The sequence below is a fragment of the Oncorhynchus kisutch genome, unplaced genomic scaffold, assembly GCF_002021735.2.
Source record: "Oncorhynchus kisutch isolate 150728-3 unplaced genomic scaffold, Okis_V2 scaffold806, whole genome shotgun sequence".
Classification (NCBI taxonomy): Eukaryota; Metazoa; Chordata; class Actinopteri; order Salmoniformes; family Salmonidae; genus Oncorhynchus; species Oncorhynchus kisutch.
The window spans coordinates 76,609-101,883 of record NW_022262751.1 but is presented as its reverse complement, the minus strand read 5'-3'; the positions used below and the strand labels follow the sequence as shown (position 1 = coordinate 101,883).

The 25,275-nt window shown below is 43.9% G+C and overlaps 2 protein-coding genes across 3 annotated transcripts in view; both read left to right on the top strand.

Moving 5' to 3' along the window:
• LOC116362184 (cytosol aminopeptidase) overlaps positions 1-14,924 on the top strand; it is a 33,869-nt gene extending 18,945 nt beyond the window's left edge. The window contains exons 13-15 of one of the 2 annotated variants that reach the window (XM_031816492.1): positions 12,741-12,853; positions 12,972-13,074; positions 14,339-14,924. In XM_031816492.1, the coding sequence (XP_031672352.1) occupies positions 12,741-12,853; positions 12,972-13,074; positions 14,339-14,422 (300 nt within the window). In that variant the 3' untranslated portion in view covers positions 14,423-14,924. Of the gene's footprint in view, positions 1-11,454; positions 12,516-12,740; positions 12,854-12,971; positions 13,075-14,338 lie in introns of those variants that run through there. The other variant, XM_031816493.1, reaches the window with a different exon arrangement.
• A 526-nt stretch (positions 14,925-15,450) lies between these two features.
• LOC116362183 (mediator of RNA polymerase II transcription subunit 28-like) lies at positions 15,451-24,607 on the top strand. The gene is made up of 5 exons (XM_031816491.1): positions 15,451-15,650; positions 16,667-16,733; positions 20,046-20,158; positions 20,709-20,792; positions 24,040-24,607. Exons 1-5 carry the CDS (start codon positions 15,492-15,494, stop codon positions 24,157-24,159), a joined length of 543 nt encoding a protein of 180 aa, XP_031672351.1. The 5' UTR covers positions 15,451-15,491; the 3' UTR covers positions 24,160-24,607.
• The last annotated feature ends 668 nt before the right edge of the window (positions 24,608-25,275 follow it).

Here is a 25,275-nt window from a genome sequence, read left to right as displayed (position 1 = left end):
ATATGTTCTTCTATCTATCTATATGTTCTTCTATCTATCTATATGTTCTTCTATCTATCTATATGTTCTTCTATCTATCTATATGTTCTTCTATCTATCTATATGTTCTTCTATCTATCTATATGTTCTTCTATCTATCTATATGTTCTTCTATCTATATGTTCTTCTATCTATATGTTCTATCTATATGTTCTTCTATCTATCTATATGTTCTATCTATGTTCTTCTATCTATCTATATGTTCTATCTATGTTCTTCTATCTATCTATATGTTCTATCTATGTTCTTCTATCTATCTATATGTTCTTCTATCTATATGTTCTTCTATCTATATGTTCTATCTATATGTTCTTCTATCTATCTATATGTTCTATCTATGTTCTTCTATCTATCTATATGTTCTATCTATGTTCTTCTATCTATCTATATGTTCTATCTATGTTCTTCTATCTATCTATATGTTCTATCTATGTTCTTCTATCTATCTATATGTTCTATCTATGTTCTTCTATCTATCTATATGTTCTATCTATGTTCTTCTATCTATCTATATGTTCTTCTATCTATCTATATGTTCTATCTATATGTTCTTCTATCTATATGTTCTTCTATCTATATGTTCTTCTATCTATATGTTCTTCTATCTATATGTTCTTCTATCTATCTATCTATCTATCTATCTATCTATCTATCTATCTATATGTTCTTCTATCTATCTATATGTTCTATCTATCTATATGTTCTTCTATCTATCTATATGTTCTTCTATATCTATATGTTCTTCTATCTATCTATATGTTCTTCTATCTATCTATATGTTCTTCTATCTATCTATATGTTCTTCTATCTATCTATATGTTCTATCTATCTATATGTTCTTCTATCTATCTATATGTTCTTCTATCTATCTATATGTTCTTCTATCTATCTATATGTTCTTCTATCTATCTATATGTTCTTCTATCTATCTATATGTTCTTCTATCTATATGTTCTATCTATCTATATGTTTTTCTATCTATCTATATGTTCTTCTATCTATATGTTCTTCTATCTATCTATATGTTCTGCTATCTATCTATCTATCTATCTATCTATATGTTCTTCTATCTATCTATATGTTCTTCTATCTATCTATATGTTCTTCTATCTATCTATATGTTCTTCTATCTATCTATATGTTCTTCTATCTATCTATATGTTCTTCTATCTATCTATTGTTCTTCTATCTATCTATATGTTCTTCTATCTATCTATATGTTCTTCTATCTATCTATATGTTCTTCTATCATCTTAGTCTTCTATCTATCTATATGTTCTTCTATCTATCTATATGTTCTTCTATCTATCTATATGTTCTTCTATCTATCTATATGTTCTTCTATCTATCTATATGTTCTTCTATCTATCTATATGTTCTTCTATCTATCTATATGTTCTTCTATCTATCTATATGTTCTTCTATCTATCTATATGTTCTTCTATCTATCTATATGTTCTTCTATCTATCTATATGTTCTTCTATCTATCTATATGTTCTTCTATCTATCTATATGTTCTTCTATCTATCTATATGTTCTATCTATCTATATGTTCTTCTATCTATCTATATGTTCTTCTATCTATCTATGTTCTATCTATCTATATGTTCTTCTATCTATCTATATGTTCTTCTATCTATATGTTCTTCTATCTATCTATATGTTCATCTATCTATATGTTCTTCTATCTATCTATGTTCTATCTATCTATATGTTCTTCTATCTATCTATATGTTCTTCTATCTATCTATATGTTCTTCTATCTATCTATATGTTCTTCTATCTATCTATATGTTCTTCTATCTATCTATATGTTCTTCTATCTATCTATATGTTCTTCTATCTATATGTTCTATCTATATGTTCTTCTATCTATCTATATGTTCTATCTATGTTCTTCTATCTATCTATATGTTCTATCTATGTTCTTCTATCTATCTATATGTTCTATCTATGTTCTTCTATCTATCTATATGTTCTATCTATGTTCTTCTATCTATCTATATGTTCTTCTATCTATATGTTCTTCTATCTATATGTTCTATCTATATGTTCTTCTATCTATCTGTATGTTCTATCTATGTTCTTCTATCTATCTATATGTTCTATCTATGTTCTTCTATCTATCTATATGTTCTATCTATGTTCTTCTATCTATCTATATGTTCTTCTATCTATCTATATGTTCTATCTATATGTTCTTCTATCTATATGTTCTTCTATCTATATGTTCTTCTATCTATATGTTCTTCTATCTATATGTTTATCTATCTATCTATCTATCTATCTATCTATCTATCTATCTATCTATCTATCTATCTATCTATATGTTCTTCTATCTATCTATATGTTCTTCTATCTATCTATATGTTCTATCTATCTATATGTTCTTCTATCTATCTATATGTTCTTCTATCTATCTATATGTTCTTCTATCTATCTATATGTTCTTCTATCTATCTATATGTTCTTCTATCTATCTATATGTTCTTCTATCTATCTATATGTTCTTCTATCTATCTATATGTTCTATCTATATGTTCTTCTATCTATCTATATGTTCTTCTATCTATCTATATGTTCTTCTATCTATCTATATGTTCTTCTATCTATCTATATGTTCTTCTATCTATCTATATGTTCTTCTATCTATCTATATGTTCTTCTATCTATCTATCTATATGTTCTTCTATCTATCTATATGTTCTTCTATCTATCTATATGTTCTTCTATCTATCTATATGTTCTTCTATCTATCTATATGTTCTTCTATCTATCTATATGTTCTATCTATCTATATGTTCTTCTATCTATCTATATGTTCTTCTATCTATCTATATGTTCTATCTATCTATATGTTCTATCTATCTATATGTTCTTCTATCTATCTATATGTTCTTCTATCTATATGTTCTTCTATCAATCTATATGTTCTTCTATCTATCTATATGTTCTTCTATCTATATGTTCTATCTATCTATATGTTCTTCTATCTATCTATATGTTCTTCTATCTATATGTTCTTCTATCTATCTATATGTTCTTCTATCTATATGTTCTATCTATCTATATGTTCTTCTATCTATCTATATGTTCTTCTATCTATATGTTCTTCTATCAATCTATATGTTCTTCTATCTATCTATATGTTCTTCTATCTATATGTTCTTCTATCTATCTATATGTTCTTCTAAATGTGTCACGTTTGGAAATCAACTAAAATGTATTGAACTTGTTCGGGAAAAAAACAATATTTTGCACAATATTATGAACGGAAAATATCTGAAATTCATATTTCCTGTCTGACGAGGAACACGTGGAAATGCCCCTGTGGTGTCTGGTTTCTGTGCCATATTTCCTGTAACTCTGACGAGGAGCACGTGGAAATACCCCTGTGTGTCTGTGGTTTCTGTGCCATATTTCCTGTCTGACGAGGAGCACGTGGAAATACCCCTGTGTGTCTGTGGTTTCTGTGCCATATTTCCTGTAACTCTGACGAGGAGCACGTGGAAATGCCCCTGGGTTTCTGTGCCATATTTCCTGTAACTCTGACGAGGAGCACGTGGAAATGCCCCTGGGTTTCTGTGCCATATTTCCTGTAACTCTGACGAGGAGCACGTGGAAATGCCCCTGGGTGTCTGTGGTTTCTGTGCCTTCAGAAAGTGGACATAAACCCCTTGCCTTATTACAGCCTGCATTCAAACTGGATCCACGTCTTTCTCCCCCATAATAACCAAGTAAAAACATGTTTTTAGAAATTGTTACATTTATTGAAAATTAAATACTGAAATATCTCATTTACGTAAAGTATTCACACCCCCACTTTGTCTTTCTTTTAAGGCTCTAAGAGTGATTACAGCTGGGAGTCTTTCTGGGTGAGGCTCTAAGAGTCATTACAGATTAGTCTTTCTGGGTGAGTCTCTAAGAGTCATTACAGATTAGAGTCTTTCTGGGTGAGGCTCTAAGAGTCATTACAGCTGGGAGTCTTTCTGGGTGAGTCTCTAAGAGTCATTACAGCTATGAGTCTTTCTGGGTGAGGCTCTAAGAGTGATTACAGCTGTGAGTCTTTCTGGGTAAGTCCCTAAGAGTGATTACAGCTGTGATTGTGCAACATTTGCCCATTATTCTTTTCTCAATTCTTCAAGCTCTGTCACATTGGTTGTTGATCATTGCTAGACAACTATTTCCAGGTCTGACCATAGATTTAAGTAACTGCTGAAAGGTGAATTCATCTCCCAGTGTCTGGTGGAAAGAAGACTGAACCAGGTTTTCCTCTAGGATTTTGCCTGTTCTTAGGCTCCATTCCATTTATTTTTATCCTGTAAAACTCCCCAGTACTTTACGATGACAACCATACCCATAACATGATGCAGCCACCACTATGCTTGAACATATTGAGTGTTACTCAGTAATGTGTTGTATTGGATTTGCCCCAAACATAACGCGTTGTATTCAGGACACAAAGTTAATTCTCTACCATTTGACGCACTATTTTTTATTTTTTTATTTTTTATTTAACCTTTATTTAACCAGGTAGGCTAGTTGAGAACACCTTTATTTAACCAGGTAGGCTAGTTGAGAACACCTTTATTTAACCAGGTAGGCTAGTTGAGAACACCTTTATTTAACCAGGTAGGCTAGTTGAGAACACCTTTATTTAACCAGGTAGGCTAGTTGAGAACAAGTTCTCATTTGCAACTGCGACCTGGCCAAGATAAAGCATAGCAGTGTGAGCAGACAACAAAGAGTTACACATGGAGTAAACAATTAACAAGTCAATAACACAGTAGAAAACAAAGGGGGAGTCTATATACAATGTGTGCAAAAGGCATGAGGAGGTAGGCAAATAATTACAATTTTGCAGATTAACACTGGAGTGATGAATGATCAGATGGTCATGTACAGGTGGAGATATTGGTGTGCAAAAGAGCAGAAAAGTAAATAAATAAAAACAGTATGGGGATGAGGTAGGTGAAAAAGGGTGGGCTATTTACCAATAGACTATGTACAGCTGCAGCGATTGGTTAGCTGCTCAGATAGCTGATGTTTGAAGTTGGTGAGGGAGATAAAAGTCTCCAACTTCAGCGATTTTTGCAATTCGTTCCAGTCACAGGCAGCAGAGTACTGGAACGAAAGGCGGCCAAATGAGGTGTTGGCTTTAGGGATGATCAGTGAGATACACCTGCTGGAGCGCGTGCTACGGATGGGTGTTGCCATCGTGACCAGTGAGCTGAGATAAGGCGGAGCTTTACCTAGCATGGACTTGTAGATGACCTGGAGCCAGTGGGTCTGGCGACGAATATGTAGCGAGGGCCAGCCGACTAGAGCATACAAGTCGCAGTGGTGGGTGGTATAAGGTGCTTTAGTGACAAAACGGATGGCACTGTGATAAACTGCATCCAGTTTGCTGAGTAGAGTGTTGGAAGCCATTTTGTAGATGACATCGCCGAAGTCGAGGATCGGTAGGATAGTCAGTTTTACTAGGGTAAGCTTGGCGGCGTGAGTGAAGGAGGCTTTGTTGCGGAATAGAAAGCCGACTCTTGATTTGATTTTCGATTGGAGATGTTTGATATGAGTCTGGAAGGAGAGTTTGCAGTCTAGCCAGACACCTAGGTACTTATAGACGTCCACATATTCTAGGTCGGAACCATCCAGGGTGGTGATGCTAGTCGGGCATGCGGGTGCAGGCAGCGACCGGTTGAAAAGCATGCATTTGGTTTTACTAGCGTTTAAGAGCAGTTGGAGGCCACGGAAGGAGTGTTGTATGGCATTGAAGCTTGTTTGGAGGTTAGATAGCACAGTGTCCAAAGACGGGCCGAAAGTATATAGAATGGTGTCGTCTGCGTAGAGGTGCATCAGGGAATCGCCCGCAGCAAGAGCAACATCATTGATATACACAGAGAAAAGAGTCGGCCCGAGAATTGAACCCTGTGGCACCCCCATAGAGACTGCCAGAGGACCAGACAGCATGCCCTCCGATTTGACGCACTGAACTCTGTCTGCAAAGTAATTGGTGAACCAGGCAAGGCAGTCATCCGAAAAACCGAGGCTCCTGAGTCTGCCGATAAGAATATGGTGATTGACAGAGTCGAAAGCCTTGGCAAGGTCGATGAAGACGGCTGCACAGTACTGTCTTTTATTGATGGCGGTTATGATATCGTTGAGTACCTTGAGTGTGGCTGAGGTGCACCCATGACCGGCTCGGAAACCAGATTGCACAGCGGAGAAGGTACGGTGGGATTCGAGATGGTCAGTGACCTGTTTGTTGACTTGGCTTTCGAAGACCTTAGATAGGCAGGGCAGGATGGATATAGGTCTGTAACAGTTTGGGTCCAGGGTGTCTCCCCCTTTGAAGAGGGGGATGACTGCGGCAGCTTTCCAATCTTTGGGGATCTCAGACGATATGAAAGAGAGGTTGAACAGGCTGGTAATAGGGGTTGCTACAATGGTGGCAGATAGTTTCAGAAATAGAGGGTCCAGATTGTCAAGCCCAGCTGATTTGTACGGGTCCAGGTTTTGCAGCTCTTTCAGAACATCTGCTATCTGGATTTGGTTAAAGGAGAACCTGGAGAGGCTTGGGCGAGGAGCTGCGGGGGGGGCGGAGCTGTTGGCCGAGGTTGAAGTAGCCAGGCGGAAGGCATGGCCAGCCGTTGAGAAATGCTTATTGAAGTTTTCGATAATCATGGATTTATCAGTGGTGACCGTGTTACCTAGCCTCAGTGCAGTGGGCAGCTGGGAGGAGGTGCTCTTGTTCTCCATGGACTTCACGGTGTCCCAGAACTTTTTGGAGTTGGAGCTACAGGATGCAAACTTCTGCCTGAAGAAGCTGGCCTTAGCTTTCCTGACTGACTGCGTGTATTGGTTCCGGACTTCCCTGAACAGTTGCATATCACGGGGACTATTCGATGCTATTGCAGTCCGCCACAGGATGTTTTTGTGCTGGTCGAGGGCAGTCAGGTCTGGGGTGAACCAAGGGCTGTATCTGTTCTTAGTTATGCATTTTTTGAACGGAGCATGCTTATCTAAAATGGTGAGGAAGTTACTTTTAAAGAATGACCAGGCATCCTCAACTGACGGGATGAGGTCAATGTCCTTCCAGGATACCCGGGCCAGGTCGATTAGAAAGGCCTGCTCACAGAAGTGTTTTAGGGAGCGTTTGACAGTGATGAGGGGTGGTCGTTTGACTGCGGCTCCGTAGCGGATACAGGCAATGAGGCAGTGATCGCTGAGATCCTGGTTGAAGACAGCGGAGGTGTATTTGGAGGGCCAGTTGGTCAGGATGACGTCTATGAGGGTGCCCTTGTTTACAGAGTTAGGGTTGTACCTGGTGGGTTCCTTGATGATTTGTGTGAGATTGAGGGCATCTAGCTTAGATTGTAGGACTGGCGGGGTGTTAAGCATATCCCAGTTTAGGTCACCTAACAGAACAAACTCTGAAGCTAGATGGGGGGCGATCAATTCACAAATGGTGTCCAGGGCACAGCTGGGAGCTGAGGGGGGTCGGTAGCAGGCGGCAACCGTGAGAGACTTATTTCTGGAGAGAGTAATTTTCAAAATTAGTAGTTCGAACTGTTTGGGTATGGACCTGGAAAGTATGACTTTACTTTGCAGGCTATCTCTGCAGTAAACTGCAACTCCTCCCCCTTTGGCAATTCTATCTTGACGGAAGATGTTATAGTTGGGTATGGAAATCTCTGAATTTTTGGTGGCCTTCCTGAGCCAGGATTCAGACACAGCAAGGACATCAGGGTTAGCAGAGTGTGCTAAAGCAGTGAGTAAAACAAACTTAGGGAGGAGGCTTCTGATGTTGACATGCATGAAACCAAGGCTTTTTCGATCACAGAAGTCAACAAATGAGGGTGCCTGGGGACATGCAGGGCCTGGGTTTACCTCCACATCACCCGCGGAACAGAGAAGGAGTAGTATGAGGGTGCGGCTAAAGGCTATCAAAACTGGTCGCCTAGAGCGTTGGGGACAGAGAATAAGAGGAGCAGGTTTCTGGGCATGGTAGAATATATTCAGGGCATAATGCGCAGACAGGGGTATGGTGGGGTGCGGGTACAGCGGAGGTAAGCCCAGGCACTGGGTGATGATGAGAGAGGTTGTATCTCTGGACATGCTGGTAGTAATGGGTGAGGTCACCGCATGTGTGGGAGGTGGGACAAAGGAGTTATCAGGGGCATGAAGAGTGGAAATAGGGGCTCCATTGTGAACTAAAACAATGATAACTAACCTGAACAACAGTATACAAGGCATATTGACATTTGAGAGAAACATACAGCGAGGCATGCAGTAATCACAGGTGTTGAATTGGGAAAGCTAGCTAAAACAGTAGGTGAGACAACAGCTAATCAGCTAGCACAACAACAGCAGGTAAAATGGCGTAGACTAGGCAACGGGGCCAACAGATAAAACAAACAAGCAGAATGGAGTACCGTGATTAATGGACAGTCCAGCGTGCATCAGCTATGTAGCCAAGAGATCAGTGTCCAGGGGGCAGTGGTGGATGGGGCAGGGAAGCTGGACTGGCGAGTGTTATCCAGGTTTTAAAAAAACTAACAATGACTAAATAGCTTGTAGCTAGTTAGCTGGTTAGCTTCTGGAGGTTCTTGAGTGTGTTCTAAAAAAAATAATAATAATAGCGATTCCGTATCACATTGGGTGAGGCAGGTTTCCGGAAGGTATAAACAAATTAAAAGTCAAAAGAGATAGAAAGTAAATATGGGTCTGGTGAGCATTTGGGACGCGGCGATTCAGGCGGTTAGCAGGCCTGTGCTAACAAGCTAACAGTTTGTAGGCCCGGGCTAGACAAGGTAGCAGTTAGCGGACCGGAGCTGGACAAGCTAGCAGTTAGCAGGCCGAATTAGCAAGCAGGGAGATAGTGAGGGCTAGAGAGTTAGCCTTTGGGGGACGTCGCGATGGGGTGAGTCTGTTTATTCCTCTTCATGCGATGACATCGATAGACCGGTCGTGGGCCCGGGTATTGTAGCTCAGGAGTATGCTACGGTGGTGCACAGGTGCTACGGCCGGGCTAGCTTCAAGCTAAGTGGGTGGAAACGCTAGCCAGGAGTAATCCGGGGTTGCGGTTTAGCTAGATAGCTAGTTGCTGAAAAATCCAGCTGAAAGATGTTCCGTTTGCGGTGGGAATCCGGGGATGAATCCGGGGATGAAAAATAAATAGGTCCGTTATGCTCTGGTTAGAGTCGCGTTGTACGAACAGGCGAGAGCTTTCCGAACTACAGGTTAGCTGATGACCGGTTAGCTGGAGACCGCTAGCATAACCGCTGGTTAGCTGGCTAGCTTCAGTTGAGGGGTCCCGAAGTAAATATAAATACTTTAGGAAAAATAGCTACATTGGGTGAGTCGGGTTGCAGGAGAGTATTTGGAAGCTTAGGGTTTAGCAAAATGTTTTCAAAGAGATATGTGGAGAAAATATGTAAAAAAACGAAAAAGAAACGATAAATACAGGGACACGACAGGATGGGACGACTTACTGCTACGCCATCTTGGATACTTTTTTGGGGACTTTAGTGTCTTGTTGCAAACAGGATGCATGTTTTGGAATATTTTGATTCTGTACAGGCTTCCTTCTTTTCACTCTGTCATTTAGGTTAGTATTGTGGAGTAACGACAATGTTGTCGATCCATCCTTCTCCCATCACAGCCATGAAACTCTGTAAATGTTTTAAAGTCACCATTGGCCTCATGGTGAAACCCCTGAGCAGTTTCCTTCCTCTCCGGCAACTGAGTTAGGAAGGACGCCTGTATCTTTGTAGTGACTGGGTGTATTGATACACCATCTAAAGTGTAAATAATAACTTCACCATCTAAAGGGTAATTAATAACTTCACCATCCAAAGGGTAATTAATAACTTCACCATCCAAAGGGTAATTAATAACTTCACCATCTAAAGGGTCATTAATAACTTCACCATCCAAAGGGTAATTAATAACTTCACCATCCAAAGGGTAATTAATAACTTCACCATCTAAAGGGTCATTAATAACTTCACCATCTAAAGTGTAATTAATAACTTCACCATCTAAAGTGTAATTAATAACTTCACCATCCAAAGTGTAATTAATAACTTCACCATCCAAAGGGTCATTAATAACTTCACCATCCAAAGGGTCATTAATAACTTCACCATGCTCAAAGGGATATTCAATGTCTGTTTGTTTTTACCCATCTACCAATAGGAGCCATTTGCAAGGCAGTGGAAAACCTCCCTGGTCTTTGTGGTTGAATCTGTGTTTGAAATTCACTGCTGGACTGAGGGACCTTACAGTTAATTGTATGTGTGGGTAAAGAGATGAGGAAGTCATTAAAAAACTAATGTTAAAGATTATTATACACAGTGTCCAAGCACATGGGGCGGCAGGGTAGCCTAGTGGTTAGAGCGTTGGACTAGTAACCGAAAGGTTGCAAGTTCAAACCCCCGAGCTGACAAGGTACAAATCTGTCGTTCTGCCCCTGAACAAGGCAGTTAACCCACTGTTCCTAGGCCGTCATTGAAAATAAGAATTTGTTCTTAACTGACTTGCCGAGTTAAATAAAGGTAATAAACAAAAACATCTTCACTCCTGAACTTGAGGCTTGTCATAACAAAGGATTAGAATACTTATTAACTGAAGACATTTCAGTTTTAATTCATTTTATTAAAATTTCGAAAAACACAACAAAATGTGGGAAAAGTCAAGGGGTGTGAATACTTTCTGAAGGCACTGCATGTCTACACTTTGTAACCGTTAGCAATGATGCTAATGCTGCTGATGCTAATGCTGCTGACGCTAATTATGCTGATGAGGATGCTAATGCTGCTGATGCTAATGCTGCTAATTATGCTGATGATGCTAATGCTGCTGATGCTAATGCTACTGATGCTGCTAATGCTACTGATGCTAATGCTACTGATGCTGCTAATGCTACTGATGATGCTAATGCTGCTGATACTAATGCTGCTGATACTAATGCTACTGATGCTAATGCTACTGATGATGCTAATGCTACTGATGATGCTAATGCTACTGATGATGCTAATGCTACTGATGATACCATTCTTCCCCATCTCAATTAAGAGTTAACTATAAAGTAGCCTCTGCATATCTGCATCCAGTAGTCATGTGTTTTGCATAATATATATTAAGAAACTTCCTCAGATTTTTTTTTCTCCCTCAAGTGGTCTCCTGATGTGGTTTAAGCATGTGGAGTTGGAACATTTGAATGTAGTTGGTTTTCTATTGAAAGTGTGATTTTTGAGAGTGAAAACCAGGCAGAATCTGTCCCTGTACCGTTGTGGTATTGAGTATTGTGATACTAAACCTGGTATACAAGTCCAAATTCTGCTATTGTGACCACAATTACACACAAACATTGTAATATATAAACACTGTGGTGTGTCTCTCTGTGTTAGGCCAGTGTGGTAACAGGAGACAGGGTATGGAGGGTTACATACACACTGTGGTGTCTCTGTGTGTTAGGCCAGTGTGGTAACAGGAGACAGGGTATGGAGGGTTACATACACACTGTGGTGTCTCTGTGTGTTAGGAGACAGGGTATGGAGGGTTATATACACACTGTGGTGTCTCTGTGTGTGTTAGGCCAGTGTGGTAACAGGAGACAGGGTATGGAGGGTTATATAAACACTGTGGTGTCTCTCTGTGTTAGGCCAGTGTGGTAACAGGAGACAGGGTATGGAGGGTTATATACACACTGTGGTGTGTCTCTCTGTGTGTTAGGCCAGTGTGGTAACAGGAGACAGGGTATGGAGGGTTATATACACACTGTGGTGTCTCTCTGTGTTAGGAGACAGGGTATGGAGGGTTATATAAACACTGTGGTGTGTCTCTCTGTGTGTTAGGCCAGTGTGGTAACAGGAGACAGGGTATGGAGGGTTATATACACACTGTGGTGTCTCTCTGTGTTAGGAGACAGGGTATGGAGGGTTATATAAACACTGTGGTGTGTCTCTCTGTGTTAGGCCAGTGTGGTAACAGGAGACAGGGTATGGAGGGTTATATACACACTGTGGTGTCTCTCTGTGTTAGGAGACAGGGTATGGAGGGTTATATAAACACTGTGGTGTGTCTCTCTGTGTGTTAGGCCAGTGTGGTAACAGGAGACAGGGTATGGAGGGTTATATACACACTGTGGTGTCTCTCTGTGTTAGGAGACAGGGTATGGAGGGTTATATAAACACTGTGGTGTGTCTCTCTGTGTTAGGCCAGTGTGGTAACAGGAGACAGGGTATGGAGGGTTATATACACACTGTGGTGTGTCTCTCTGTGTGTTAGGCCAGTGTGGTAACAGGAGACAGGGTATGGAGGGTTATATACACACTGTGGTGTGTCTCTCTGTGTTAGGCCAGTGTGGTAACAGGAGACAGGGTATGGAGGGTTATATAAACACTGTGGTGTCTCTCTGTGTTAGGCCAGTGTGGTAACAGGAGACAGGGTATGGAGGGTTATATAAACACTGTGGTGTCTCTGTGTTAGGCCAGTGTGGTAACAGGAGACAGGGTATGGAGGGTTATATACACACTGTGGTGTCTCTCTGTGTTAGGCCAGTGTGGTAACAGGAGACAGGGTATGGAGGGTTACATACACACTGTGGTGTGTCTCTCTGTGTTAGGCCAGTGTGGTAACAGGAGACAGGGTATGGAGGGTTACATACATACTGTGGTGTCTCTCTCTGTGTTAGGCCAGTGTGGTAACAGGAGACAGGGTATGGAGGATGCCGTTGTTTCAACATTACACCAGACAGGTCACTGACTGCCAGCTGGCTGACCTCAACAACGTCGGCAAGTACAGCCGGTAAGAACACACACACACACACACACACACGCACACACACACACACACACACAGGTAACATCTAGAAACAACCCTAAACAACTTCTGTGTTAATGCCATCTTACGTGTGTGTGTGTAGTTCTGGCGGAGCCTGCACGGCGGCAGCGTTTCTGAGGGAGTTTGTGACGGCCCCTCATTGGGCGCACCTGGACATCGCCGGGGTGATGACCAATAAGGACGAGGTACGGTAGTCTTCTGGAACATTGATCTTAGAGCTGTTTTTGATTTTTGTATTGATTTTACCGGGGTTCGTCTCACTGAGTTGAAATATCTTTTGCAAAAGAGACCTGGCCAAAATGGCAGCTCACAAAGCTTAAAACAACAACAACATAAAACACTACAGTTTAAAGGAGGCCTTTAAGGTGGAACGCTAAAATAAAGGCTTTAAACTGTAGAACTGATCAATGCAGCGTCACACCAGGTCAGGTCATCCTTAAAACGAATGAAGAAGATATTTGGCTGCAGAAGTGCCATTTCGTATTGACCTCTACAGCTTCCTGTGAAATGACTTCACAAATACTGGAGGAGTTACTGGCTAGCTACAGTGGCTAGCTTAGCTAACGAACATCAACACACACTGGAGGAGTTACTGGATAGCTACAGGGGCTAGCTTAGCTAACGAACATCAACACACACACTGGAGGAGTTACTGGCTAGCTACAGTGGCTAGCTTTGCAAACGAACTAGCTAACGAACATCAACACACACTGGAGGAGTTACTGGCTAGCTACAGTGGCTAGCTTAGCTAACGAACATCAACACACACTGGAGGAGTTACTGGCTAGCTACAGTGGCTAGCTTAGCTAACGAACTAGCTAAGACGCATCAACACACACTGGAGGAGTTACTGGCTAGCTACAGTGGCTAGCTTTGCAAACGAACTAGCTAACGAACATCAACACACACTGGAGGAGTTACTGGCTAGCTACAGTGGCTAGCTTAGCTAACGAACATCAACACACACTGGAGGAGTTACTGGCTAGCTAGTGGCTAGCTTAGCTAACGAACTAGCTCTGTCGGTCACGGCGCGCATGATCAGAATGATACATCAATCACAACCCCTTCTGTTAGTGTTCTAGAACCATGACGACCACAACACCTTCTGTTAGTGTTCTAGAACTATGACGACCACAACCCCTTCTGTTAGTGTTCAGAAACCATGACGACCACAACCCCTTCTGTTAGTGTTCAGGAACCATGACGACCACAACCCCTTCTGTTAGTGTTCTAGAACCATGATGACCACAACCCCTTCTGTTAGTGTTCAGGAACCATGACGACCACAACCTCTTCTGTTTGTGTTCTAGAACCATGACGACCACTACCCCTTCTGTTCTGTCCGGCTGAGGGGTTGGATTGCTGAGAGACGCTGGCTCTTGTCCTGTTGGACATTAACAATACACTTTTCTCTTTTTAGATTCTCTCTCACTGTTTGTCTCTCTCCAGGTTCCCTACCTGAAGAAAGGAATGTCTGGGAGACCGACACGAACACTGGTAGAGTTCGCTGCTGGACTGGCCAACCAAGCCTGAAGACACACACCACACCTACACACACTGAGCTGGCTGGAGAAGGATTATTCTGTAGAGACAGAGACACTGGTACTGTGTAGAGTTACAGACTGCTTCCCAAATAGCACCTTATTCCCTCCCCATAGGAGTCTGGTCTAAAGTAGTGAACTGTATAGGGAATAGGATGCTATTTGGGATGTATCCTGAGTCATCTGGTAGTAGTTATTCTGCATTCACTGCTTCCAAAATACCACCGTCGACATTAATCTTGTTTTGGAACGGTAACTACGCAAAGTGTTGTTGCTTAGCGACACTACGCAGTCCTTTATAACTGGCGTAGCATACGCAGGGTTAAAACCAGGCTTCAGTGACAGTATGTTAACCAACCTCTTCTGTCCAGTAGTTGTGGGAGAAACTAATGCTGAAGTTGGTCTGCACTTCTGCAACAAACAAACGGTCAAATATTATTATTGCCAATATTACATGTCATTTAAATAACACCAATAAAAAACATTTTGGGGGATCAATGTGTCTTGTCACTATATTATAGTGTAAATGACAAATTGTTTTAATTTAGTAGAACCTATTAAATTCCTCAGCCAGTGTGGCATGTCCTAGTTGCTATATTTATCAACTTTTCAGACTACCCTGGCAACTTTTTTTTTTTTTTAACAGCACCTAGCAACAAATGTAGCTACTTTTAAAAATTAGTTTGGAACTTTTAGCAACTTTTGAAAAGTGACTCAAACGCACGCATTTCCCCCTCTGACATAAAAAACGATTTTCTCTGTCACACAACTCAGTCACAACACATGCCTGACTGCAATAGTGCATTGTGAGTGACGCCTGCAGAAAACCCAATGAATATAGTGGTTCACGAATGTTTGATCTTGAACAGAACTTACAACATCAATCAAAAGTGTACAGAAAAGAGTGGGACTGCACCTGAACAAATGTCAAACCATATTTATTTTGCCAGTCAATTTGAGTAACGTTTTTGCGTATTATACGTAATGATGCAAATTTTACGTTATCGCGCAATGACATCACAACGTCATTTAGTTGTCAACACTGCAAACAACCATCCAGTATGTCTTCCTCCATGGGCAGCGGGATGTTCCCCGGCCAGCAATCCGCTGGTCCTCACCCTGTCGGCGGCCCGGGTCAGCCGGGACTACTATCTGGAGCTCCGGGGAACAGGGTCCAGGGCCCCAACACTCTGGTAGACGACCTAGAGGCTTCTTTCGAGGTACGAGAGCAACAGCTAGCTGTGGTATAGCTAACGGAATGATACTAGCTAGCTGTGGTATAGCTAACGGAATGATACTAGCTAGCCGTGGTAAAGCTAATGTAATGATACTAGCTAGCCGTGGTAAAGCTAATGTAATGATACTAGCTAGCCGTGGTATAGCTAACGGAATGATACTAGCTAGCCGTGGTATAGCTAACGGAATGATGCTAGCTAGCCGTGGTATAGCTAATGTAATGATACTAGCTAGCTGTGGTAAAGCTAACGGAATGATACTAGCTAGCCGTGGTAAAGCTAATGTAATGATACTAGCTAGCCGTGGTATAGCTAACGGAATGATGCTAGCTAGCCGTGGTATAGCTAACGGAATGATGCTAGCTAGCCGTGGTATAGCTAATGTAATGATATTAGCTAGCTGTGGTAAAGCTAACGGAATGATACTAGCTAGCCGTGGTAAAGCTAATGTAATGATACTAGCTAGCCGTGGTATAGCTAACGGAATGATGCTAGCTAGCCGTGGTATAGCTAATGTAATGATACTATCTAGCCGTGGTATAGCTAATGTAATGATACTAGCTAGCCGTGGTATAGCTAACGGAATGATACTAGCTAGCCGAACTAGTGTTACTAGCGTTAGCTAGCTACATTGTTGTTGTGCAGAGAGCAGTGCAGTCTGCTTAGGTGACAACGGCTCATCATAATGTCTGGAACAGAGCGAATGGCATCAAACACCTGGAAACCAAACCAATGTGTTTGATGTATTTAATACCATTTCATTGATTTACGCTCTAGTCATTACTACGAGCCCGTTCGCCCCAATTTAAAGTGCCACCAACCTGGGCTGCAAGCATACGTTGCGTCTCATGTTTTACTGGCTTTCCAGTACACAACTTGCACTTATATGTAACTCAATGTCATGTTATAGCTAGCTAAGTACATTTTATCTCTGGTCTGGCCTTACTGAAGCTAGCTAAGTGTTAGTCGTGAACTGTTAACCAGTTGTCTTGTGTCAGCAGGCTTGCTTTGCGTCCCTAGTGAGTCAAGACTACGTGAACGGAACCGACCAGGAGGAAATTCGGACAGGTGAGACCAGTAAAGTTCACGACCCAAAAGGGCACCGTATTCCCAGACGAGCTCCTAGGTGACCAACAACCATCCTCCTGGATAGCGACAGGGTATTAAATGGTTTTGTCCACCCCTGTTTTAACACCTGATTTAGCCAATCAGGGTCCAGATGAACAGCTGGTTGGTAGAAGCAGGTGTTTTACAGCAGGGCTGTAGCAAAAGCCTGCACACCCAGTAATTCAGGAGAGTTGGCTAGCCTTGGGGCAGTTAGCATTGTAAACAGTTTGAAACACATTCATTAAAAATAAATATTTATTTCATTACTTTGCTTATCTAGCTACAATTAACTGACTTGCATGTTGTGAGTGTCTCTCTCTCTCTAACCTGTCTCTCTCTAACCTGCCTGTCTCTCTCTCTCTAACCTGTCTCTCTCTAACCTGCCTGTCTCTCTCTCTCTAACCTGTCTCTCTCTCTCTAACCTGTCTCTCTCTCTCTAACCTGTCTCTCTCTCTCTAACCTGCCTGTTTCTCGGTCTCTCTCTCTCTAACCTGTCTCTCTCTCTCTAACCTGTCTCTCTCTCTCTAACCTGTCTCTCTCTCTCTAACCTGTCTCTCTAACCTGTCTCTCTCTCTCTAACCTGTCTCTCTCTCTCTAACCTGTCTGTTTCTCGGTCTCTCTCTCTCTAACCTGTCTCTCTCTCTCTAACCTGTCTCTCTCTCTCTAACCTGTCTGTTTCTCTCTCTCTAACCTGTCTCTCTCTAACCTGTCTGTTTCTCGGTCTCTCTCTCTCTAACCTGTCTCTCTCTAACCTGTCTGTTTCTCGGTCTCTCTCTCTCTAACCTGTCTCTCTCTAACCTGTCTGTTTCTCGGTCTCTCTCTCTCTAACCTGTCTCTCTCTAACCTGTCTCTCTCTAACCTCTCTCTCTCTCTCTAACCTGTCTCTCTCTAACCTGTCTGTTTCTCGGTCTCTCTCTCTCTAACCTGTCTGTTTCTCGGTCTCTCTCTCTCTAACCTGTCTGTTTCTCGGTCTCTCTCTCTCTAACCTGTCTGTTTCTCGGTCTCTCTCTCTCTAACCTGTCCTGTTTCTCGGTCTCTCTCTCTCTAACCTGTCTGTTTCTCCGTCTCTCTCTCTCTAACCTGTCTGTTTCTCGGTCTCTCTCTCTCTAACCTGTCTGTTTCTCGGTCTCTCTCTCTCTAACCTGTCTGTTTCTCGGTCTCTCTCTCTCTAACCTGTCTGTTTCTCGGTCTCTCTCTCTCTAACCTGTCTCTCTCTCTCTAACCTGTCTCTCTCTCTCTAACCTGTCTCTCTCTCTCTAACCTGTCTCTCTCTAACCTGTCTGTTTCTCGGTCTCTCTCTCTAACCTGTCTCTCTCTAACCTGCCTGTCTCTCTCTCTCTAACCTGTCTCTCTCTCTCTAACCTGTCTCTCTCTCTCTAACCTGTCTCTCTCTCTCTAACCTGTCTCTCTCTCTCTCTAACCTGTCTCTCTCTACTCTCTCTCTAACCTGTCTCTCTCTCTCTAACCTGTCTCTCTCTCTCTAACCTGTCTCTCTCTCTCTAACCTGTCTCTCTCTCTTCCTAACCTGTCTCTCTCTCTCTAACCTGTCTCTCTCTCCTACCTGTCCTCTCTCTATAACCTGTCTCTCTCTCTCTAACCTGTCTCTCTCTAACCGGCCTGTTTCTCGGTCTCTCCTCTCTCTAACCTGTCTCTCTCTCTCTAAACCTGTCTCTCTCTCTCTAACCTGTCTCTCTAACCTGTCTCTCTCTCTCTAACCTGTCTGTTTCCTCGGTCTCTCTCTCTCTAACCTGTCTCTCTCTCTCTAACCTGTCTCTCTCTCTCTAACCTGTCTGTTTCTCTCTCTCTAACCTGTCTCTCTCTAACCTGTCTGTTTCTCAGTCCTCTCTCTCTCTAACCTGTCTCTCTCTAACCTGTCTGTTCTCGGTCCTCTCTCTCTCTAACCTGGTCTCTCTCTAACCTGTCTGTTTCTCGTCTCTCTCTCTCTAACTGTCTCTCTCTAACCTGTCTCTCTCTAACCTCTCTCTCTCTCTCTAACCTGTCTGTTTCTCGTCTCTCTCTCTCTAACCTGTCTGTTTCTCGGTCCTCTCTCTCTCTAACCTGTCTGTTTCTCGGTCTCTCTCTCTCTAACCTGTCTGTTTCTCGGTCTCTCTCTCTCTAACCTGTCTGTTTCTCGGTCTCTCTCTCTCTAACCTGTCTGTTTCTCGGTCTCTCTCTCTCTAACCTGTCTGTTTCTCGGTCTCTCTCTCTCTAACCTGTCTGTTTCTCGGTCTCTCTCTCTCTAACCTGTCTGTTTCTCGGTCTCTCTCTCTCTAACCTGTCTGTTTCTCGGTCTCTCTCTCTCTAACCTGTCTCTCTCTCTCTAACCTGTCTCTCTCTCTCTAACCTGTCTCTCTCTCTCTAACCTGTCTCTCTCTAACCTGTCTGTTTCTCGGTCTCTCTCTCTCTAACCTGTCTCTCTCTAACCTGCCTGTCTCTCTCTCTCTAACCTGTCTCTCTCTAACCTGTCTGTTTCTCGGTCTCTCTCTCTCTAACCTGTCTGTTTCTCGGTCTCTCTCTCTCTAACCTGTCTCTCTCTCTCTAACCTGTCTCTCTCTCTCTAACCTGTCTCTCTCTCTCTAACCTGTCTCTCTCTCTCTAACCTGTCTCTCTCTCTCTAACCTGTCTCTCTCTCTCTAACCTGTCTCTCTCTCTCTAACCTGTCTCTCTCTCTCTAACCTGTCTCTCTCTCTCTAACCTGTCTCTCTCTCTCTAACCTGTCTCTCTCTCTCTAACCTGTCTCTCTCTCTCTAACCTGTCTCTCTCTCTCTAACCTGTCTCTCTCTCTCTAACCTGTCTCTCTCTCTCTAACCTGTCTCTCTCTCTCTAACCTGTCTCTCTCTCTCTAACCTGTCTCTCTCTCTCTAACCTGTCTCTCTCTCTAACCTGTCTCTCTCTCTCTAACCTGTCTCTCTCTCTCTAACCTGTCTCTCTCTCTCTAACCTGTCTGTTTCTCTGTCTCTCTCTCTCTAACCTGTCTCTCTCTCTCTAACCTGTCTCTCTCTCTCTAACCTGTCTCTCTCTCTCTAACCTGTCTCTCTCTAACCTGCCTGTCTCTCTCTCTCTAACCTGTCTCTCTCTAACCTGTCTGTTTCTCGGTCTCTCTCTCTCTAACCTGTCTCTCTCTAACCTGTCTGTTTCTCGGTCTCTCTCTCTCTAACCTGTCTCTCTCTAACCTGTCTGTTTCTCGGTCTCTCTCTCTCTAACCTGTCTCTCTCTAACCTGCCTGTCTCTCTCTCTCTAACCTGTCTCTCTCTAACCTGTCTGTCTCCCCAGGTGTGGATCAGTGTATTCAGAAGTTTCTGGATGTCGCCAGACAGACAGAATGTTTCTTCCTGCAGAAGCGTCTTCAGTTATCAGTCCAGAAACCCGACCAGGTGGTCAAAGAGGTAGGTGGTACTATATACCAGGGGTATTCAATTCTTACCCTACCAGCTGTCCCAGGTCTAAATCAGTCCAGAAACCTGACCAGGTGGTCAAAGAGGTAGGTGATACTGTATACCAGGGGTATTCAATTCTTACCCTATCAGGTGGTCAAAGAGGTAGGTGATACTGTATACCAGGGGTATTCAATTCTTACCCTACCAGGTGGTCAAAGCTTTGCTGTTCTACATGGCCATTTAATAGCACCCACCTGGTGTCCCAGTTCTAAATCAGTCCCTGATTAGAGGGGAACAATGGGGGAGAGAAACCAGTGGAAATGGGTTCTAGAATTTGATAACTCTATATGGATTAGGGTGAAGTTGCCACTAGATGCTGATCTTGGGTCAGTGTTACATTTTCCCCACTAATAGTTAATGTTAGGATTGGGGGAGGGGAGGCTTATCTTAGATCTGTGCCTAAGGGGAAACTTCACCAGTATGGGGATATTCTGGTGTTAGGACAGCCTCCCTCTTCTGTTAACAGCTAGTCCATCTCTTCTCCCTCTCTTCTCTCCAGGATGTGTCTGAGCTGCGAAATGAACTCCAGAGGAAAGAGCTGCTTGTTCAGAAACACCTGTCTAAGCTGCACCACTGGCAGCAGGTACGTCCTCCGTGACACGGAAACTGATAAGTTGTTGAGGAGTGTGTAAATGTGTTAGTAGACCAACAGAAGGCTGTCCTCCCTTCCTCCATAGCCTCCTTTAGGCCAGGAAGCAGAGTCCTCCCTTCCTCCATAGCCTCCTTTAGGCCAGGAAGCAGAGTCCTCCATAGCCTCCTTTTGGCCAGGAAGCAGAGTCCTCCCCTCCTCCATAGCCTCCTTTTAACCAGGAAGCAGAGTCCTCCCCTCCTCCATGGCCTCCTTTAGGCCAGGAAGCAGAGTCCTCCATGGCCTCCTTTTGGCCAGGAAGCAGAGTCCTCCATAGCCTCCTTTTGGCCAGGAAGCAGAGTCCTCCATAGCCTCCTTTTGGCCAGGAAGCAGAGTCCTCCATAGCCTCCTTTTGGCCAGGAAGCAGAGTCCTCCATAGCCTCCTTTTGGCCAGGAAGCAGAGTCCTCCATAGCCTCCTTTTGGCCAGGAAGCAGAGTCCTCCATAGCCTCCTTTTGGCCAGGAAGCAGAGTCCTCCATAGCCTCCTTTTGGCCAGGAAGCAGAGTCCTCCATAGCCTCCTTTTGGCCAGGAAGCAGAGTCCTCCATAGCCTCCTTTTGGCCAGGAAGCAGAGTCCTCCATAGCCTCCTTTAGGCCAGGAAGCAGAGTCCTCCCCTCCTCCATAGACTCCTTTAGGCCGGGAAGCAGAGTCCTCCCCTCCTCCATAGACTCCTTTTAACCGGGAAGCAGAGTCCTCCCTTCCTCCATAGCCTCCTTTAGGCCAGGAAGCAGAGTCCTCCCTTCCTCCATAGCCTCCTTTAGGCCAGGAAGCAGAGTCCTCCCCTCCTCCATAGCCTCCTTTTGACCAGGAAGCAGAGTCCTCCCCTCCTCCATAGCCTCCTTTTAACCAGGAAGCAGAGTCCTCCCCTCCTCCATAGCCTCCTTTAGGCCAGGAAGCAGAGTCCTCCCCTCCTCGATAGCCTCCTTTAGGCCAGGAAGCAGAGTCCTCCCCTCCTCGATAGCCTCCTTTAGGCCAGGAAGCAGAGTCCTCCCCTCCTCCATAGCCTCCTTTTAACCAGGAAGCAGAGTCCTCCCCTCCTCCATAGCCTCCTTTTGACCAGGAAGCAGAGTCCTCCATAGCCTCCTTTTGGCCAGGAAGCAGAGTCCTCCATGGCCTCCTTTAGGCCAGGAAGCAGAGTCCTCCCCTCCTCCATAGCCTCCTTTAGGCCAGGAAGCAGAGTCCTCCCCTCCTCCATAGACTCCTTTTAACCGGGAAGCAGAGTCCTCCCTTCCTCCATAGCCTCCTTTAGGCCAGGAAGCAGAGTCCTCCCTTCCTCCATAGCCTCCTTTAGGCCAGGAAGCAGAGTCCTCCCCTCCTCCATAGCCTCCTTTTGACCAGGAAGCAGAGTCCTCCCCTCCTCCATAGCCTCCTTTTAACCAGGAAGCAGAGTCCTCCCCTCCTCCATAGCCTCCTTTAGGCCAGGAAGCAGAGTCCTCCCCTCCTCGATAGCCTCCTTTAGGCCAGGAAGCAGAGTCCTCCCCTCCTCGATAGCCTCCTTTAGGCCAGGAAGCAGAGTCCTCCCCTCCTCCATAGCCTCCTTTTAACCAGGAAGCAGAGTCCTCCCCTCCTCCATAGCCTCCTTTTGACCAGGAAGCAGAGTCCTCCATAGCCTCCTTTTGGCCAGGAAGCAGAGTCCTCCATGGCCTCCTTTAGGCCAGGAAGCAGAGTCCTCCCCTCCTCCATAGCCTCCTTTAGGCCAGGAAGCAGAGTCCTCCCCTCCTCCATAGCCTCCTTTAGGCCAGGAAGCAGAGTCCTCCCCTCCTCCATAGCCTCCTTTAGGCCAGGAAGCAGAGTCCTCCCCTCCTCCATAGCCTCCTTTAGACCAGGAAGCAGAGTCCTCCCCTCCTCCATAGCCTCCTTTAGGCCAGGAAGCAGAGTCCTCCCCTCCTCCATAGACTCCTTTTAACCGGGAAGCAGAGTCCTCCCTTCCTCCATAGCCTCCTTTAGGCCAGGAAGCAGAGTCCTCCCTTCCTCCATAGCCTCCTTTAGGCCAGGAAGCAGAGTCCTCCCCTCCTCCATAGCCTCCTTTAGACCAGGAAGCAGAGTCATCCCCTCCTCGACAGCCTCCTTTAGGCCAGGAAGCAGAGTCCTCCCCTCCTCCATAGCCTCCTTTTGACCAGGAAGCAGAAGTGTATTCTACATGAGTCCTTCACGGAAGGCTTTTGACCAGGAAGCAGAAGTGTATTCTACATGAGTCCTTCACTGAAGGCTTTTGACCAGGAAGCAGAAGTGTAGTCTACATGAGTCCTTCACGGAAGGCTTTTGACCAGGAAGCAGAAGTGTATTCTACATGAGTCCTTCACGGAAGGCTTTTGACCAGGAAGCAGAAGTGTATTCTACATGAGTCCTTCACGGAAGGCTTTTAACCAGGAAGCAGAGTCCTCCATAGCCTCCTTTTGACCAGGAAGCAGAAGTGTATTCTACATGAGTCCTTCACGGAAGGCTTTTGACCAGGAAGCAGAAGTGTATTCTACATGAGTCCTTCACGGAAGGCTTTTGAAATCTGACACTCCCCCTTTGTTTTCTGGGAGGAGAAATGCTACTTCTCCTTTTATCCTGAAATGTCTTGTACAACTCTACACTAGTTTATCACTTTACACCTTTCATGTTGCGACCCCTGGAAACATAATTTACCTGTGGAGGAGTCTCATTTCATACAAGTGCGTTTTAGTCCACTTTCTCTCTTCGATTTACCTTTGACCTTTTTGGAAAGGAGACGAGAGCGGACGGAGGAGTTGATTAAATCTAATTGAGAATAGGCCGTGGTCTACTTTGCTGGCTCAGTGCCGCATCACTTCCTGGATCCTGTCTCATTCTGTTTTTGAATGGGCTTCAAGAATATATCAAATTGATGAAAATGCGGTCCTTTAAGATATATAGGTGACATATCAGGTCTGTAGGTAATGTGTCTGGTCCAGCATCATGGTAACATGTCTGTCTGTAGGTAATGTGTCTGGTCCAGCATCATGGTAACATGTCTGTCTGTCTGTCTGTAGTTAATATAATGTCTGGTCCAGCATCATGGTAACATGTCTGTCTGTCTGTAGTTAATATAATGTCTGGTCCAGCATCATGATAACATGTCTGTCTGTAGTTAATATAATGTCTGGTCTGTAGTTCATGTCTGTTCTGTCTGTAGTTAATATCATGTCTGTAGTTAATATAATGTCTGGTCTGTAGTTAATGTCTGTTCTGTCTGTAGGTTCTGGAGGATGTCAGTGTCCAGCATCGTAAACCGCCAGATCTCCCTCCACCTGGACCCCTGGCCTTCCTGGAACAGGCCTCAGCTAGTCTACCTGCTGCACCACTCAAACAGACCTAACACACACACACCTCTCTCTCTCCACCTGGACCCCTGGCCTTCCTGGAACAGGCCTCAGCTAGTCTACCTGCTGCACCACTCAAACAGACCTAACACACACACACCTCTCTCTCTCCACCTGGACCCCTGGCCTTCCTGGAACAGGCCTCAGCTAGTCTACCTGCTGCACCACTCAAACAGTCCTAACACACACCCCTCTCTCTCTTCTGGAAAGTACATCATCTTTGTTTTCTTTTTGACTTGTGTAAATATTTCTGAGTCTGTTTTTTTTTTTGCTGACAGGATGAGTGAGTTTGGATCAGAACACCACCTGTTGTTTTGTCCTGACAGAATAAATGAGTTTGGATCAGAACACCACCTGTTGTTTTGTCCTGACAGAATAAATGAGTTTGGATCAGAACACCACCTGTTGTTTTGTCCTGACAGAATAAATGCGTTTGGATCAGAACGAAAATCAATCTAAGAAAGATGTCGAAATGATTTACCATCTTTTTAGTTAGTCTTTGTCAAGGTGCCAATGATTTTGGACGTTATGGACAGACGTTGATCTGACGGTGAACGAGATAATTGGTTTATGTGACCGTGTGTTCTGTATAGATCTTGTGATGTCACTATTAGAGGTCGACCGATTAATCGGAATGGCCGATTTAATTAGGGCCGATTTCAAGTTTTCATACCTATCGGTAATTTTGGGTGCTGATTTAAAAAAATAAAGGTAAAATGACGGCCCTAGGAACGGTGGGTTAACTGGTCTAGGAACAGTGGGTTAACTGGTCTAGGAACAGTGGAACAGTGGGTTAACTGGTCTAGGAACAGTGGAACAGTGGGGTTAACTGGTCTAGGAACGGTGGGTTAACTGGTCTAGGAACAGTGGGGTTAACTGGTCTAGGAACGGTGGGTTAACTGGTCTAGGAACAGTGGGTTAACTGGTCTAGGAACAGTGGGGTTAACTGGTCTAGGAACAGTGGGGTTAACTGGTCTAGGAACAGTGGGGTTAACTGGTCTAGGAACAGTGGGGTTAACTGGTCTAGGAACAGTGGGGTTAACTGGTCTAGGAACAGTGGGTTAACTGGTCTAGGAACGGTGGGTTAACTGGTCTAGGAACAGTGGGTCAAC

Excerpts from the sequence above, each read along its gene's own strand:
- LOC116362183 (XM_031816491.1), top strand. The coding sequence starts at position 15,492 with ATGTCTTCCTCCATGGGCAGCGGGATGTTCCCCGGCCAGCAATCCGCT. Across the intron at positions 15,651-16,666 it reads ACCTAGAGGCTTCTTTCGAG|GCTTGCTTTGCGTCCCTAGT; the intron begins GTACGAGAGCAA and ends TTGTGTCAGCAG. Across the intron at positions 20,793-24,039 it reads AGCTGCACCACTGGCAGCAG|GTTCTGGAGGATGTCAGTGT; the intron begins GTACGTCCTCCG and ends TTCTGTCTGTAG.